This window comes from Miniopterus natalensis, chromosome 19, assembly GCF_054644295.1.
Source record: "Miniopterus natalensis isolate mMinNat1 chromosome 19, mMinNat1.hap1, whole genome shotgun sequence".
Lineage (NCBI taxonomy): Eukaryota > Metazoa > Chordata > Mammalia > Chiroptera > Miniopteridae > Miniopterus > Miniopterus natalensis.
In genome coordinates, this window is record NC_142099.1 from 39,268,407 (window position 1) to 39,287,271 (window position 18,865).

The window sequence follows — 18,865 nt, forward strand, 5'->3', positions numbered from 1 at the left end:
TCCTGGTCAGAGGTCAGAGGTCACACAAATGGAAGAGAACTGTAAAGACACAGGGCCGTCCCACAGATACTCAGGGAGGTGTCACTGTACTCTCAGGGGCCCAGACAGCAGGTTCAGGAGCTGCCCCACCTCTGTCCCTCGGGGTGCTCAGAGCGGCCACTCTGCTTCTCTGCACTTACCCTGCACATGGCCCAGCTCGCGGCCTCAGCTATGCAAGGAGTCCCCACAAGCTCTCCGAGCTCGAGTACCCGCAGCTCACTGCCCCAGTGTCTCCCACAGGCCAGCTCATCTGGCCCCTGAGCTCAAGGCTGAACTGAGTCCAGCCGGCCAGGGCGAGCAGCAGCCGGTGTCACTGGATGGTTCAGTGAGCGTTAACTCCATGAACTTCTCCTCTGGTCAGCGTGCTGTGGAAGGAATTCCTGTGCCCAGGGACTGAGGACCCCAAGGTGTGTCCTGGCTGCCCATGATGACACTTGTGTCCCCTCCCAGGGGCCTCTGCTGAGTCCGAGGAGCCACTCGTCTTGTTCAAAGCCAGTATCAGCAAAAGTGGTGCTTTGAGATGCAGAAGGTTACTGAGTACCAGTTTCCTTCCTGTCACCACTTGACTAATTCTCCCCTCCCTAAGATCTCACCCAAGCCCACTTTCTACAGGAAGGCCTCCCAGGCCTGCCATCTCTCCAACAAAGCCCATCTACTTGTTCCTGTGCAGGGTCAGCCCTGGACCACATTCCCACAGAAAACCATGACTGGAAACTCAAGGGAGCACCCATGGCCATGGGTGAGACATCCGGGGGGGGGGGGGGGGTGTCATGTTGGCATTGCGCATCCTGAAGCACTTGGCGGTGGCATTAGTTTCCGAGAAGCCGGTGGTTCCTGACTGTGGGCTGCACCTTGACCCTCTCAGGAAAGCAGCTCCGATGGGAAGTGCTGATCGCAGAATTGGGGGGACTTTTAGCCCTAACCCCCCCACCATCCTGTGCCCTCTGCCTAGTGAGGGCAGGACCTGCCTGCCACCTGCTGAGCCAGCTGAGCTTCTGGGGCCACGTTGTGTGACATGCTGGCCTGCTGTGCAGATGGCCTGCTGCTGAACACTCGGGGAATGGTCACACCCTGACTACACAAGAGGGTGGGGACTGTGTTCCAGAAACTCTGAGCCTGGGCAGGTTTTTCTGTTGTGTCTGCAAGGCTCTCCCCCGGGACTCAGTACTGGGACACTGTCCCTGAGGCAAGCCACTAGAGGAGATCCCAGAACCAGGGCTGGGTGAAGCTGGGTGAGGGGAGCGGACCTGCCACAATCCCTTTGGACTTGTTCCTCTGTGAGCCCCTCAAAGCCGAGAGGAACAGAAAGGATGCGCATGACACGCACAGTCCCACCCTCAGCGGGGCAGCCGTGCTGAGAATCTGTCCATCCGCCCTCGAGCCCCACACTGGGACCCTCCCTGTTGCCGCTCTTCTCACCTGCTGCTGCTGCACCCCCACCTCTGCCCACTAGGACTCCTCCCCACTTTGCACTTCTCTGCCATCTTCATGTTTTCCCCACTTTTGCAGAGTCCAGAGGCCTCAGAGAGAATCTCTTCTTGTTCCAGGGCCTGGCCTCCCCTCGCCCTCCTCCCTTCTGCTCCTTTTCCCTCCCTCTTCCCTCTCCTTCCAAGAAAATGCCACTTCACAGAAAGTTCCATTTTCACAGCCACATTATTGTCAAGCATTTCCCCAGGTCTGACATGGCAAAGGAATGTCTGACATCACCTCGGCCAGCGAGTCCAGTCCTGGCCCCGCCCCCTCCGCCCCGCCCCCTGCTCCAGCTCTTTGCTGTCCGGACTCCTGAGGATTCACAGGCAGCCTGCTGGTCCTGGGACCCTGTGCCACCCTCCACCTCTAGGGACGTGTTGCTTGGTAACCTGGGAACACAAGCTGGGTCTTGGCCTCCAGAGACATAGCTCCCCAGTCCCCAAACTTTCCTGCATGTTGGAATCACCTGGAGAGGCGCTGACAGCCCCATGACTAGGTCACACCCTAGACCAAGGAACTGGGAATGTGCCGGTGGGAGCCAGGCAGCAGAAGTTTTAAAGACTCCCCCCAGGTGACTCCCATGTGCAGCAACGTTTGGGAACCAGGGACACAGTGCTGCACCAAAGGGGGTTAGGCCGCAGCCAACTGACCTGCCTTCAGAACCTCGTTCTCAGCTGCCAGGTGCCTTCTCTGGGCCTCTCAGGCAGATCTGCTCCACTGAGGGCCGATGGGGCCAGGAGCCCCCACACAGAGGGTGCTGGCACCAGGCAAACAGCCAGGTCCCTCCCTCCTCCCTGGACACAGCCCCAGCTGTGGGGGCTCACCTCCAATTCCTGCCCTCAGCTGGGCGTGTGGCCACCCTGAGCAGCAGGAGGCCAGGTGATTCTCAAGGTGGATCCCCTGGGCAATACCGGTGACCCCAAAGCCTGGGCCGGGGCTGGCAGCCACCAGAGGCCTGTCTGTGGTCTGACACTGTCCCTCAGCCTGACAGTCACCTGCACGGGTGCTTCTCATACTCCAGTCAGATCCGATTACTGGCCCCACCTCAGGCTGACTCAAGAGGTCTGGTTGGGCCAGACCACTACCATTTCCAGTCAGTTCCAGGTGCCACTGCTGCTGCAGGGTGGGGGCACCTGCAGACCTGCTGGACCAGGGCCTCCTCCACTTTGCAGACTGAAAGCAGAGGAATCAGCGACGGGAGCCAGGGAACCACGGGGAAGCTGAGGCTGCCACATCTGCCTCCTGTGTCCCCATGGTCCTGCCTCAGCACTGGGCAGCCTGTCCGCGGGTGGGTGCATGTGGTGACAAGGCTGCCACACCAGAACAGATGCCTAGAAAAACGTCTGTGGCTTTCTAAATGCTCAATAATTCAACTCAGCAAAAAACACTGATTTAGCCTAAAATGCCAAAGAGCCATATCCCAGGCATAGTGTCAAATCCCTACTAAGGACAAAATATTGGATGAGACACTGAAGGGTCCCCATCCCACAGGGATTGCAGATACTAAACAAGCACTTGCAGATGTGAGGGTTTGGAAAGGAGGACCAGGTGCTGCTCCAGGCACAAAACAAAATCCAAAAAGAAAATCCAACTGCCTGAGGGATTTTCCTTCCTGAAACCCCACATGCCCTGCTTGTGCCAGGCTGTGAACCTCAGGTAGGTGGGATGTGCCACCAGCTGTGGTCGCCCAAGAGGTGACCCTTTGGGCCAGTGGAAGCTGGAGGTCAAACATCTTTGCCTCCTTCCTGCTCTCATGTTGAAGGTGAATTCCTGGGTCCCTGGCTAAGCACCACACAGAAGCAGCTGAAGGAGGTATTGGGACATGGCGCCCAGAATCGAGGCAACGTGTTGGTCTGATGTGAACCAGTCACTAGCAGGAGAGATTCCAGCAGCATCTTCTGGAACCAGAGATGGGAGGGTGAAATTCACCATTTGTGTCCTGGGGGGCGGCAGGTATGTGGGCAAGCTCTGTGGCCAAGACACACTGGCCACGAATCTTCCCCCCAAGAGCTCCCGAGAGCAGCTGTTGTTGGACAGCACTCATCTCTCAGGCTCAGAAACCCTCCCTTTCCTGGAGTTTATCGTCACTGTCCTGTGGGAACCTGGTCCCGCGGAAAAGACATCATGCATGTCTCTGAAGACAAGGGCGTGGTCTGGTCCACCTGCCAGCTCCCCACGGGTCCGTGGCAGACGTGCAAGGTTGGTTCAACACCAAGCATCTGTGGCAAAGGTTTAAGTTCTGGGGCCATGACCTGCAGCCCATAATCTGTGCAGACACGCAGCCAGGAACCCACGTTTCTCTAGGCTAATCCTGGTGACGCCGCAGGCCTTGTAAGTCCAGCTGAAAAGTGAGTCAGGGTGGCTTTTGTGGCTCTCATTTGTCCTCTGTGATCAGCTGATGTCTGCAGACAGGCTGTGCCTGTGGACAGCTGAAGTTGTGGGTTCTGGTTCACTTCACAAGGCCACCTGCCCAGCGCGGCCACACCATTTCTTAGTGTGGAGCAGCCTCTGTTTGAAAGGGGTGTCCTTCACTTCTGGGCAGAGCTCTTCAATCTCAGATCTGGAGACTGGTGATCTCTTACACCAGCGGCTCTCACTGCCCTGCCCAGCGCCCACACCTGGTCAACGCTGCAGTGAAAACCTGATTAGGAGGATTGGCAGTGGACACACTCTGGGGACAATGGAATGTCACACAGGAGCAGTCCGGGGAACTCACCTAAGACAAGATTGGGCCCAGGAGGAGGGCAGGGCAGCAGCCCCGGGGCCTCACACGTTGCCCATACTGAGCACACGTCCTCTGAGGGGATGACTTGTCTCCAGAAACCCGACAGCATTGGACTTGCCCTTAGCAACTGCCCCTCAAGCATGTCTTGACAGCCTGCTTCCCTGGGACAGGTGTTGGTTTCTGTCTCCACGGTCTCCTGTTGCTTCACTGGCTTTAAAGGCTGGTGGCAACGTGGCTTAGGAGGCTGTCTTCAGTAGCCTCGGCTGCCATCATGAAGTGACCCGGGGGAGGGATGGGCTGCGGGCACGTGCAAGATCTCAACAGATGAATGGCTGTGAGAGTGAAAAGCACAGCAAAACACCGGACATGGTCTCCGTGTCAACAAGAGAGGCGCCATCAGATAAATGACAGGGTACGAGCCAGAACAGCTTCCTATTTGCGGCACCATGGATGGTAGAAACATTACCACTTGTGGTTTTCCTTTGAGATCCCCAAAGTTCCTAGAACCACATCCCACATGCAGTGGGAAGTCCTGTGGGGCAGTGCCATGGGATCTGGTGGCCAGGGCAGGGGTGGGGATGGACCTGGTGGCGGGGGCGGGGGCAGGGTGGATCTGATGGACGGGGTGGGGGCGGGGTGGGGGGTTTTAGTTCCCTACTCACTCGTTGCTTCTCTGACTCCAGTTCACCTGTTGTCTTGCTTTTCTGTCATGAGGCCTTACCTTCTCTAGGTACACCACACTGAGCCCCACTCCCAATACTTCACTCCCCAAAACAACTCTGATACAAAGTGTTTACTGGAGATTTGGGACTAGGAAGAGGGTCTGTCCTCCTGCCACCAGAGACCTAGCCATGTGGCTGGGTCCCACCTTCACTCTTCTGCTGCTCAAGTGTGAGCTCCGGAGGTGGGGCAACGTGGTGAGGAGTCGTGTGCCGGGTCCACACACCGGTCCTGCTGCTCACCAGTCAAGGGACCATGTTGGAAAGTGGGTCTGGGAGGAGGGACACAACAGTGGTCAATGGTCAGCCTCTCCTCAGTGCTGTCTGTCATCTGGGACTCGGCCTTCAGTGTGGCTGAGTCATCCAGTTCCCACAGAAGGGTAAAACATGAGATTCTAGATTTATTTTCCTTGATAGGATTATAGTTCAAATTTCTGGACACAATAAAGGAAACTCTTACTTCACCAGGCTGGGAGAATTCAATAATTTCATCTAAACAGTGACTGGTTTTAGGCTTTCAGCCTCATTACTAATCACTTAGCATTGAAGACGCATTTGAGTCTTTTCTCTCATACAGAACAAGGCAAGTTTAAAAATTCTTTATTTGAATTTCAAAGAACAAGTATTGCATTGTAAAGATTGTTTGAAAGCACATAACAGTCTGTCACTGTCTCTCGTGTTGTAAACCAGCACAAATACTAAACGGAACATGGGCACCTCTCCTTGGCATGGGCCTTCCCTCCTCAGCCAATGGCTCCATGGTGGCAGCCCTGGGGTGGCCGCCCAACCACACTGCCAACGTGCTGAGAACAGGCCAGCAGCATCTCCAAGGCCCGAGGTGCCTAACGGTTCTACCTGCAGCTCTAAACCCACCGTCTCTCATTCTGGAGACCGACCTGGAAGTCGGGCTCCCTGTGAGGCATCACGTCCAATGGACATCTGCCGAGAAGGTCAGCCTGCTAACCTGTTGGGATTATCACACCAGGAACTTGCCAAGTCTCCTGGTTTACTTAACTAGTGGCCACCAACTTCACTGGGACAAGTAGCAAAACAGCAGGGAGTTTGTAACCTTCGCAAATGACAAACTATGGCTTTCAATGTCCTAGCTCTCTAAGGCTCAAATCAGCAAATCCACGTAGAGAACGGGACCAGCGCCTGGCAGTGGCTGACAGAGCCACACCCGGGACCAGGCGGCCCACCAGGAACCTTTCTCTTCTTTTCACAGCTCCCGACAGAGAACCCGACATAGAACACAGGTATCAGAACAAACTGCTGGAAGTCCTAGTCTTATCCAAAATAAACCTGTTTGAAGAGCAGTTATTAAAAATATGTTAGCAGGACACGCTGACGCCCTTTCTCAGGCAGGAAGAAACTGCTTAGTGCCCCTGGGGCCCCAGCAACATCTTGTGGGTGAAGCTCAGGGTTCTGCTTCCTAGAAAATTTAAAACCAACCACAATCCCTAGGGGTGGGGAAATAGGAAATGCCCCACCCCAAAGTTTACTGGGGTGGGAATGAAAATTTATTACATGTTCTTTCTTTTATTCTTGTTTTCAGGGTAAGTTATAATTAGTGTTCATATAGCAGCCAAGACCCTTAACGTCTGTGGATTGAAAGGATGGACAGACATGCCCTTTTGGTCAAAGGAACAAGGGGTTCACAGGTGCCCACAAGTGTCTTGTGCTGGGGCCTGAGCAACCTTACCGGGGAGGTTAATCTGGGTGAAACAGCCAAGAGGACAAAAGGCCACGTGGAGGCTGCTGAGGAAGGGGTGGGGTTTCCAAGAGGTCAGACTGCCAGTGGCATCGCTCTTGCTCAGGCTCTTCAGTGGCTGTTTCTAAGAGGTACTTGAAAGTCGAAGTCTCCTGGAAACCTCAGTTGGTCCCTGCAACATCTCCTAGTTAAGTTTCACAACCTGAGCTTAGTAGGAGGGCGAGAACCGGGACACAAAGCTGAAAGGGCACCAGAGGCCGGGGCAGCACATTGGGGGTCACCACCGTGCCTGCGCAGGCTACACGCCCAGGATCGGAGGGGTCTGGCTTGGAAGCTCAACAGGACAGTGTCTTTAAAAAGGACAGAAAGTCTGTTTGAATCACAAGTGTTTTGTTGGCTTCCCAGGAACATTTACTCAGAACACCAGAAACGGACTCAGCTCACATCAAGCCTTCAGACACCTGTGCCCACTTTTGCACAAGACACAGCAGTGCCCACTGTGGGCTGGAGCCGCGCTCACTAAAACAAGATCAGAAGATGCTCTGAGCACTTAGTCACAGGGATGTTTTACTCGGGAATTTATACCTGTGAGCGTGGCAAGTGATGCACAGGTTCCGAGGCTGAGCCTCGCAGACGCTCACTTCGGGACGAGGCTGTCCTCGCTGCCTCCCTCGAGCAGCTGACCTGGGAAGATGCTGCTGACACGTGACACCTGACTCAGCAGCTAGCATGGAGTGTCCACCTCCATCGAGCCCAGGAACCCGGGACGTGCGCCTCCCTGCAGCCTCCCGTCTGTTCTGGGCACAGCCGCCCAGGGGCAGGCAGACATGCTTCCTCCCCAAGCCCATTGAAGCTTCTCAGTGTGCAAACCCCATCTATGAATTTAATAAATTAAACCATTATGTACACATACATAGCCCCCAGAATTCTGGCTGCAATCTCCAAAAGGCAACCTCACCAAAAAACTAAGCCAAACATCAGCCTCACCTGTCACCCTGGCAGAGCGAGGGGCCCAGTGATCCCAGGGCGTGGCAGCAACAACACAAGTCCCGTCCTCTGCTTGCCAGCTGCCTGTCACACATTCCTGAGACTCGGCCCTGAGAAGTGCGTGCCCAGCACCTCAGGGAGAAGGGGCTCCCAGCCCACTGACGTCACCGCACAGCCTGTCCAACCCACTCCTTGTCCTGATGCCACCCGAACCCCACGTCGCCCCCTGCAAGACGGCCTCATCTGACGCAAAGGTCAGCGGGCACAGGACGTGCTGGGAGTGGATAGATCACGTCAAAGCCAAGGAGGAGAGGGAGGGGGAGACGTCCACGTGGTTCAGTGCAGAAGGAGCCCTGCGACCACTCACACAGCACGTCTGCACCACCACGGCCACTGCCTGGGAGCCCCAGCTACAGCCCCTCCCTCGGCCTGCTCACAGGACACAGGACAAGAAGGACCAGGCACAGGCACCCACTAGAAGTGCGAGTGGCCCCAGAGAGAACAGCCCTGCCAGAACATCACCCAGGACACCAGGTCAGAGGGGTGCCACGTGGACCCCAAAGGTCTGCACTGGGAAGGGAACAGCTGATTCCATGCGTCACATGCCAGCTTCCCGGGCAGCAGAGCAGCAGTGCCCCATCCCCTCACAGGGTTAAACCGAGTCCTTGGAAACATCTCACCTGCTTGGGCAGAGGCACCCACCCAGCATGTCAGAGCCTCGCCAATTCCCAGACAGAGCCCACGAGCTGCTGGTATCTCCTGGACTCAGAATCTTTGTCCATCTCTTAGAAAAGGGGCACTGATAGTATGGAGGAGGGAAGAGTGTGTGGAGGGGAGGGAACAGTGTGTGGAGGGGAGGGAAGGGTCTGACGAGGGAGAAGAGGTGAGCAGAGTGCTGGTGGAGCGAGTTCCACGAGGAAACGCGAGCCTGCAGGAGGACAGGCAGGAAGACCCGCCTTAGGAACAGGGCAGCCCCAGTGGGAAATAAGGGCAGCAGTTTTAGTTCTGCTCTTCCCTCTGACCGTGGAGGACAGAATGTTGTCTTTTCGCTGGAGCGCTGACACGATGGCCGTCTGACAGGACGCACCCCCAGCAGGAGCCCAGGCTGCCCATCTGCACAGTTGGGCTTCGGGAATAAAACGCCTCAGTTCTCAAGCAGCAAAGCTCTCATTTGCTTCATCTGAAGCCGCCTGCCCGCCTGTCCTCAGCTGAGGAGGTGTCACTGTGTGACAGGTGGGGGCGGGGTCCATTCTGAGGTCCTGGCATCAGCTCCAGTCATGAGGGAGAAGACCCACCAAGGGTGCTACACTCAGTGGCCTCCAGTCCACAGAAGAAACGGGAGCGAGGCTCTGCCCGCAGGCAGCAGTCACGCCAGACACTCAGTGTCCAAGCATGTGTAGCAGGACCCACAACTGGCCCGTTCCTTCCACCTCATTCTCTCGGACTTGCTACCCGCCAGGCCCCCAACAGGCAAGTGTGTGTGGGCTGGGGTGTGAACCGTGGACAGCGAGTGCGGACAAGTGCCACTGATAGGCTTTCCCTTTTTCCCTGAGGCTCTGCACGTTCTGACTTCTGGGGCATGCATCTGGCTGTTCTGGTTTTCAAACCTGTTTCCAATGAGCATAGTGTGCACAGTGGGTTTGCAGTGAATTAGTCAGGAACCTGGGCAGTGACGAACTGTCGACACATGAAAGGGCAGAGAGGGAAGCAGCTCTGACGTGAAAGATGAAGACTGAACACAACACACACAGCGGGAGAAGCAGCTCAGGAAAGTGTGGGGTCTACTTGAGGCCACACTGCAGGGAAAGGGCTACGCGGCCAGGAGAAAGGTGGCCTGCGTCTGAATCCCAGGCATTCCCAGGGGATGGGCGGACACATACATGAGCAGCTCCTTTTCTCTCTCTCCCCAAACGCGATCATGAGGCAGTTCTTGGGTACCATGGGAAGGCAGTGCCACCGGGAAGGCAGGAGGAAGCACCCGTCGCCCCTCCCCAGCCTGCAGGGTCCCAGTTGGTTTCCCATGCAGCCCAGTGCTACTGCAGTGACTCCGGGATGGCGCTGACCACACGGGCCGCCTCCGTGGCTGTGGGTGGGGACCCAAAGAAGGTACTGGTCTGGTTCCTCTGCTGGTCTCGGAGGTAGGGTGGAACAGACGAGCTTTTGATGTGGAGGATGCGGGTGTCCATCACCTGGCAGTCGATCTGCATCATCACTTCATAGTCCTGCCCATTGATAACATTCTCTGCAGGGGGAACAACAGGGGCGAGTCATCAACAGAACAGGACATGTAACTCTGCCCTAAGCTTGGATCCCAGAAACAGAAATGAGCGTACAGGGTGGGAGCTCTCAACCCACCTCCAAGGGTCCAGAGGGACTTTGGTCACCGAGCAGAGCTATGCTGGACTGGGGCCGAATGGGAGGGCCTGACCTCACCTCAATTCTAGCTCCCACACAACCAGCATGGCCCAGTAAGGGCTCTGTCCACACATATGATGCCTCATGTACTTCCCGTGTGAGCAGGACAGACTGGGCCTGGAGCCCACGGAGGCTATAGTGGGGGAAAGGGAAGAACCCCAACAATGGGAAGGAGAAACTGTCACAGGACCAACACTGCCTGTGACTGGCAAAGGAGACCTCGGCTAGCACTGGGTGGCCCCTACTCATCAGTAGTATTTCTAATTTCATTAAGATGTTCCCAATGACGAATTTAAGGGTTTGCCTTAGAAGTCAAGCACCTGAAGACTGACATCTGACCATTGTGCTCTTTCTCAGGGGCCACCCTCACTTCCCCTCCATGTTAAGGTGACTTTAATTCAGACACAGAGTCCTGATTCCAGTACAAAGAGACAATTTCCAATGGGGATAAAGGGACTTGAAGGTAAAACACAGGCTATTTGCGGAGAACAGAGGAAAACCACAACAGCCACATAAACTCAGGGGGAGACTACTTATCCAGAGCCTAGTGCTCACAGACACGTGCCACCTCCATCCTCACTTTACTGAGGGAGGGGCCAAGTCACTTCTTCTTTTGTGTTCCAGGGGATCTGACCGTTTTCCAACTTGTAGTCAAGTGAAACCCGGGCATAAACTGATGAGAGAATTATAAAGAGATCACGTCCCTCCCGCCCCGCTGGACTTCCACAGTGACCAGGAGGAGATGCATCCACTTGGAAGGGCGCTGAGGCATCAGTGTGGCTTCTCGGTCTGCATTTCCATCTGCAAATCCAGAGCTGCCGGGAAGGGAGAGAGGCTGCAGGCCAACCTCATCCTGATGCCTTTGTAGGGAAATGATACAGGGCCAACAGGTTTCAGAAATCAAGCACTTGGCTTCTCTAGGACACAGGATGGAACTTGAAGTAAAATACCTTCTCTCCCATAATCCATTTCACGCTGACCTTGTGCTGCCAAGTTACAAACCAGCAGGAAGAACGCGCAGAGTCTGACTCAGCTTCAGAGTTCACTGTTTGGGGAAAGAAGCCGTGGGGTCCTCACTACGAGGCCAGGAGACATGGGTCCCTTGAGTCAGGGTCCTCAGTGAGGGACCACGCATAGGCTTCAGAGTCCAAGCTCCCTGAAACTGCAGGTGCAGCTCAGTGGAGAGGTGCTCCATCCTCAGTGGGGTCTGTACCCCCCCCAAATATTAAAAACTATCAGCTCTAATAATCCCTCATCTGTGTCTTGAGCAGATGTTCTATTTTAAAGCCAACAGAAAACATCATTCCTCCACTTTCCATTGGCTGGCTATCTGTTCCAATTTTTAAAAGTCTCCACTGATGATGAATTTTCCATTCCAAGCCTACAAATTTCTTGTTGCAATCGGAGTGAATTCCCTTCTCCCCGCTCCTGCCGCAACTGCTGGGTGTCCACTCACCTGCCTGCCCGTGAGACCCTCATGCAACCCTCAGCTCCAAGTCTGCAGTCCCGCCGCTCGCAATGGCGAGCAGACATTTCCCATCTTCAGAGAATTAAGTCCCAGTGCCTGTAAATGAGCTAATGTTTCCTATCAGAGTGTTTCTTTCCCAGAAGGAGGAGATGAAAGAAAGACAAGCTGCTGGTGTCATTTCATTCAGAACATGTGACTGGGTGCACTTTCCAGGTGCCACAATGTCATCTCCTTTTGGAACCACGGCCCCTCCCATTTTAGAAAAACGGAAGCCATATGCGTGTGTGCATGCATGCATGTGCACATGTGTGCTTGTGCACGTGTGCATGTGTGTGCACGCCTGTGCCTGCATGCATGTGTGTGCACACTGGGCACAGATAAACTGATGATGGAAAGCACATGGATTAGAGGCATGTCACACATGTTAGTAATTTTTACTGCTTTCCAGGACAAACTCAGAACCCAGATGACAGTTTCAGAGCAAGACTCGTCTCCCTCCAGGCTGTCCACCTGCAGAAGTGATCGGAGCCCATGTGCCTGCTATGGCTTGAAGTGGTGACCAAAGTTCTCTAGTACCTTAAACACCAAGAGAGATGGGAAACCTGGGATTATGAGCTCAGATGCTCCGAGGGAAACTAAAGCTGTGACTGATTCCAAACCCAGGAGTCCCAGCCGTGGCCGAGATGGCCCTTCGTCAACATCCCAGCCCGGAGGATACTTGGACTGAGGACAGTCTAGCTGCTTTGAGACAGCTCTGTGCTTCACTCCTTTCTGAAAGTAGCACTTCAGGGCCATCGGGCTTAGTAGGAGAAGAGAGGGGATGTGTCCGCCTTGAGCTGAATCCAGGGAACCCCTCTGAATAACAAGCTGGACACGTCAGGGTTTCATGTGAGAGGCCAATAGGAGTCCCAAGTTACCCAGCACCTTAAAAAACAGTTAAAGGGGCAGCAGCAAGTCTCTGTCCACTCTGCGGGACCTTCTAACAGCTAGCGTGGGCATTTCAGCTCTACCCTGGACAGTTAAGGAGACGTCCCACCCCTGCTCACGGAGGCTCTCGGGAGGCAGACAAACCTCCTTCTAGCCTTTCTCTAAGGCTCTGACCACGTTGAGAATAGCCCACACTGGCAGGATGACATTTTCAAGTGTTGCCTCTGGTCTGTGCCTCAGTGAACAGAGGATGTCAGAGGTGGCCCTGAGGCCCTGCAGGCTCTGGTGGTTCAAGCAGGATGTGAGGGGTAGGGCCCGGCCTCGGTGACCCACTAATCAGAGAAAACAGGAATGCTCAAGGCTCATATAGAAGTGTGGGGGCCTCGGAGGCTGCTAAACCGTTCCGTGGACTGGACAGAAGAGAAAGTGGCTGCCCGGGAACTATGGAAGCAAAAGGAAGAGAATGGAGTGAAGTGTTAGAGGTGCCGCAGCCTCTCCTGTGGCAAACATTGGGCCTCCAAGGTGAGCACAGCGACAAACACCAAGTCAGGAAGGTGTGAAACAGGCACAGTCAGTGCAGCATCCTCAGGCCATGAGAGGAAGGGGGCTGGGCTACAAACCCAGCACCACTGTGACTGAGCGCAGAGGGCATGACCCTGGGGTGGGAAACAGGTGACGTGGGTGTCGAGGGACATAAACTCGATGACTGGAGTCGGGAAGCTTTGAGAGGCCACCCGCTGACTAACTCTCGGCCCAGAGCCCTGACCCCAAAGAGAGTTACACACACAGCTTTACAGGAAGTGTCATCGAGAAATGACAAGGCTTCACCTTGCTTTGCAAAGAAGCAAATCGGATAAAACAGTTTTCTGTGCAGAATCAGAGCTGACCCCAACAAGAAGCCTTCAGCTGTGTTAGCGAGGCCAGGCCAGGCAGTGACAGGCGGCGGGAGCCGTGCCTTAGTCCAGCAGGGTATGGGGGCACAGCTCACAAGACACTGTCAGCCAAGACAGGCCGATGGAAAAACAAGGAAAGAGCTGGAGGGGGTAGGAAAGGGGGACGGAGCAGGAGGAGGGACAGGAGGCAGGACAGTGACGATGGAGAGGCCACTGTCCCCTCTGCAGCAACTGCACCCACCTGCCAATCTTCTCTCCAGCTCCCTCCTGAGGCCTGGTTCTGATCGCCCCCCACAGCAAGGACTCTCTCTTCTGGTGTTTTTTCGTCTGCTGCTCTGCACTCCCAGGAAATGCTCCCCCCAGGCAAACTCTGTCAACCCTTTACATCCCATTTCAAGTCCCAGGTCTAAGAAACGTCCGGAGGACTGACGCCACCTTCTCCCCTGTAACTGATAACATGCACGTGCCACTTGCCTGAACACCGTGAAGCATCTACAGGAGCCTGGCTCCTGGAGGAAACGGCTGGCATCTTTGGGGGTAGAACTGGAACCTCCTCCATAGGCCAGAAAGAATGTGAGCAATTGAGTCATGCTGCTCATGGCAACGGAACCTTCTGGACATACAGAGAGCTCCTAGCAACCACCACGTCTGCCCTTTGCCAGAAGAAATTAAAAACAAAGTTTCTCTGATGGGGAGAGATTTGGACTGGGAGTGTCCAAAGCAGGCAGGGTGGGTGAGCTGTCATATGTGTAGCTGTAAGACAGGGCAGAATTTGGTCACTATTCCTGGGGGCAGTGGGAAGCCTGGTAGGAGAGAGCTTATGCGGTTAGAAGATCTGTAACAATTTCACACTGAAGAGAGTGCAGGCCTAGAGCAGTGTATATAAACCACCCACCCTGGAGCTTCGACTGGGGCCTGGGGCCCAAGGCTAGAGATGGCCAATAACTTTCCCACTTCTAATAATTAAACCACTGGCCCGGCCGGGCGTGGCTCAGCGGTTAAGCATCGACCTAGGATCCAGGAGATCGATGTTCGATTCCCAGTCAGGGCACATGCCCGGGTTGCGGGCTCGATCCCCAATGACTCATCATTGGTGTTTCTATCTCTCTCTCCCTCTGCTGCCCTCTCTCTGAAATCAATAAAGATATATAAAAAATATATATATATTAAATAAATAAATAAATAAATAAATAAATAATTAAACCACTGGCACAGGTACTAGAAAACTGTGATATGGTGTCACAACCTGAGATTCGGGACCCATAAAAACTGAACCAACATTCACAAGCACTTCTATAAAATCCAAGACAACCACCCTGCGGGCAGATTACCACCCAACCTCGCAGCTATTCCTGAGTCAAGGTATGGGACTCACCCCTTCTCCTCGGAGCGTCAGAAAGGCCTTCTCACCCAGGCCAGTGTGGCTCAGCATCATCCAGTGCACCAGGAGGTCAAGGTTCAATTCCAGGTCAGGGCACGTGCCCGGGTTGCGGGCTCGATCCCTGGTAGGGGGCGTGCAGAAGGCAGCCGATGGATGTGCACTCTTGCATCGATTCTCTCTCTCCCTCTCCCTTCCTCTGCAGCATCTCTGCCATCCTACTGAGTAGGGTCAGCTATTAGCAGAAATCACTGAGCCAGAGTTTCAGGTCGCGAAAGAGCCTTAATAGGTTCCTATGAGACGCCCAGCATACTTCTCATAAAAGGGACTCTGAAATGTCTGGGATGGCAGTCACACAGTACCAGGCGCATTCAGAAAAATTCACTCAAGTGCCAGGAACAGCTGCCCACAGGTTAAAATGACGAGACTGACGGGTGCTGCAATTTTAGACTAAAACCCAAACCCCTGAGTTTCCCGTGGATATGGTTAGAAGACTGTACAGCACCTTCAATTGGAGGAGTCATCTCTCCCTCCACAGTTGCGCAGGTGGAAAGCCACGGGAGGCAGAGACCGGTCAGGGCCTGGGAACTCCCGAGGCTCCGTGGACACACTGGTTCCGAAGCTGCATTCTACCTGACTCCTAGGTGACGTCCCAGACAGCAGGACTCCCATTTGCTGACCACACAGAGGCTGAGCAGCTGCGTGAACGAGGCCTTGGCTGTGTGGCAACGGCCCGGCTGGGTGTGACCTCCAAGGTGCTGGGAGTGTCCTGGGTGCCACTGGGAACAGAGCTCAGCAAGAGTTGGCCTGAGACTGGGCGTGAGAAGACAGTGCAGCCCCAGATCTGACGCTTCACCTCACTGTCTCCTCACCGTCACCTTCATCGCCTATAACTTCCCCTAAGTCTCAAAGTGCCTACTATGTGCCATGCCCGCTGTTCTTGACTGGAGCTGGCATGAACAGGACATCAGTGTTTCCATCCCAGTGGGCAGAGCAAACGCAACTGCAGGAGACCAGCTGGGAGGTGCCACAGACAAAGGACAAAGCTCAAGCCAGAGGCAGACCAGAAGGTGGGGCTGGACTGGAGCTCAGAAAGAGGTCTGGGCAGGCTGGAGCAGGAAGGTGATCTCTGGTGAAAAGGTGGGACTGAGGCAGCCAGCCGTGCAGGTATGTGGGGCGCTCTGGGCTGAGTGTCCAAGCAGCAGAACACAGGACAAGCCTCCGGGGTCCAGTGGACCCGCTGTGGCCTCCTGCCCTGTGGAGGGGTCACAGCGACAGCCACCATCCTGTGGTGTATGGGAGATGCTCCCACCACACTGTTAACAGTATCACCAGACCCACAAGGGAGACAGTGACGGATCCAGAAAAGTGCTAGAAAGAGTGAGGATGTGTTTGGCTTGAACACATCATCCAGAGCGTCCTGAGTCCCGTGACTCAGTGTGAAAAGAAAGAAGACAGGTGGCAGTGCAAGAACACAGGCGCGGGGACACGGAGGCCCCCACGAGCCTGAGCCAGCACCGGGAGGCACGGTCGTTCCTCATTCCTGAGGCAGGTTCTCCCCACCAGCGTCTCGTGATGCTGTCTCCTCAGTGAGAACCCTGCCCTCCCCACCACTGGGAGCCACCACACTATGTCCACCCATGGTCACCATCAACATCTCTGGGACCCGGATGATGGCGGAAAACTGGGTTGGTTTTCGCCTTAGAAGACAGGCCCATAAACATTCTTAAAAGCTGCTTTTCCTGGGGTTTTTTAGAAGCAAGACTTTAAAACAAGAAGGCTTTACCACCCAACCCTTCCTGGGGCCAGCTGTGACCTGTTACTTACACCATTAGCTCATCTAGCCAAATGCCACCCAACAGGGACACCCCCGACCTGCAGCTGGGCTCCCACGTCCCACCCCGGGAAGTGCAGGCACTGCGTAATCTTCGCAGAACACAGACAGGCTCAATTTAACCCTATTTTTTATGTGGGGACTAAAATACCCATGCACTATGCATCACAGCAGCTGTCAGCCAGAGCACAAGAAGCAGGGCTTTGCTCAGATGCAGAAGCAGGGCCCATGTCCTCCCTCCCAGTGGGAGTCTGCGCCCGCGATCAGCCTGATCCAATTACACAAGTATTTACCCAGCAGTGGTGTGCTGGGTGCTAGAAGACAGGTACAGCACTCCCTCGGTGACATTCAAGTCTGAGTGAGCGTGCAGTGCGACGGGAACACAGAGAAGGGTGCCTTCCCCAGCATGGGGGGGTGGCAGGTGACAAGGAAGGCTCTCGGAAGGAAGTGACGGCTGAGCTGCACTCCAGGGTCCTCGGCCTGGCCTGAGGCAGGCCTCTCGGGAGTGGAAGCATGACTCAGGCATGAAGGCAGGAGACAGGAGGCAGGGCTCCACCAGGTGCCGCTGAAAGTGGGGACACAGGGGGAGAGGAGGGAGGGGCGGGCCAGAGTCTGGAATTGATCCCAGTGGCAATGGGGAGCCACTGCGGAGCTTCAGGGACGAGAGACGGCTGAACCACCGCCCAATGCCCAAACCATTTGCAAATCATATGCCTGATAAGGAACTAGCATCCACAGTATGTGAAGAATTCCTTCCACCCAATCATAAAAGATAATCATATTTTCAAATGGGCAAATGAGCTGACACAATTCTCCAAAGAAGACAGACAAACGGCCAGTCACCGTGAACAGACAGACGCCCAGCATCCTGAGCCAAAGGTAAAATGCAAACCATGCCCAGCTTGGACGCAGCACCTCCGCCCCTAGGACGGCTGTGGTCAGGACAGACAGCAGTCAGTGCTGCTGGGACACGGAGAACGCGGGACCTCCGACAACTGCTGGGAACACAGAAGGTACAGCTGCCGTGGAAACCTTGCATTTATTCAGCTGATTCATGTTATTTATTTCAAATGCATAATTTGCTGCCTTTTCCATCACTGAATAGACTGAATTGAAATGCGAATCGCTGACCAGTGGATACAGAATGTCTCCAAAATTCTCCACAACAGATGCAGAGGCTCACATTCCATATTGAGATAAAACTATTTTTGAAACATAACATTTGAATTCATTGTCATAAATGTAATTTAATCTGCAAATGTTAAGTAAGGTACGTTATGGCTTAAAATCTACTTGAGAAATAGATTATTGAAACAGGACGCTAAAAGGCTCTCATAAAAACAGGAGCCAAGAACAACAATGACGAATTCAACGAGCATTTCCCCTGCTGCAGCTGAGGCCTAACCCGCACTGTGTGGGAAAACACTATTGTTTAAAACAACACACAGCTGTGCGGGCCGTGGGGCTGCAGCTCTCTGGGTCCATGGACGTTTACTGTCATCAGAAACCAAGCTCGTGATTTATCTTTTTTCCAAAACACAGAGTTTAAGTAGAGACATGACTTGTCAGCCTGTGCACAACCTTCGCGCGCTCTGAGCTGACCGCCTGCGAGAGCACGTGGCCTCCGTTACAGAAACACGGACAGTAAATTCATTAGTGAGAGGACATTTTTATGATTAAGTGATATGTTTTATTTTTAACGTAGAATTGACCTGTGGGTCTGGGACAGGCTAGTTTAGAGAAAAGACTAAGATTTACTGACTAAAAAATATAAACAAGACTTCTGTATGATTAAATACATGGAAAAGCAGGCAAACTCTGAAGTCAACGTCTGCTGAATGTGGACGGAATGAATTTATGTAAAAGAGCTTTAATTAGGTAAACTTAAGACGCCAAGAATGCCGGAGCTTAGCAGCTCAGAACTGGTTTCTTCCTATTTTCAGATGGTGGGGGAAAGTTTCTGGTTTATCATAGAAACTCCAAGCTGGCCTGTGGCCACTCGACCTTATTCCAAATATAAATACTATACCTTTTGTTGGCGATTGTCCCAAGTTATGTGATTAGCATGAAATATTCATAGATTCCTGGAAGGTAAGCATAGCAGCTGTCACCTGGTGCTCAGTCCTCTGTCTGCACTTGGTCAGGACGGGACTGAAGACCAGGGGCCAGCACTCAGGCTGCAGGAAACTGACTGCAGAGGACTGTTCAGAAAGTGCGGCTGTGGTTCTCTTAACTTCTCAGCCCCGTCAGTTGTGAGTAAAGATGGAATTACGCCACAGAACGCTGCACGACGCCCAGA

General features: G+C 54.1%; 1 protein-coding gene across 3 annotated transcripts in view; it reads right to left on the minus strand.

Moving 5' to 3' along the window:
* Window positions 1-5,536: 5,536 nt before the first annotated feature.
* Window positions 5,537-18,865, minus strand: part of ATF6 (activating transcription factor 6) — a 128,332-nt gene continuing 115,003 nt past the window's right edge. For all 3 annotated transcript variants that reach the window (XM_087827897.1, XM_016210462.2, XM_087827898.1), the window contains exon 16: window positions 5,537-9,893. In XM_087827897.1, coding sequence (XP_087684023.1) covers window positions 9,685-9,893 — 209 coding nt within the window. In that variant the 3' untranslated portion in view covers window positions 5,537-9,684. The remainder of the gene's footprint in view (window positions 9,894-18,865) is intronic.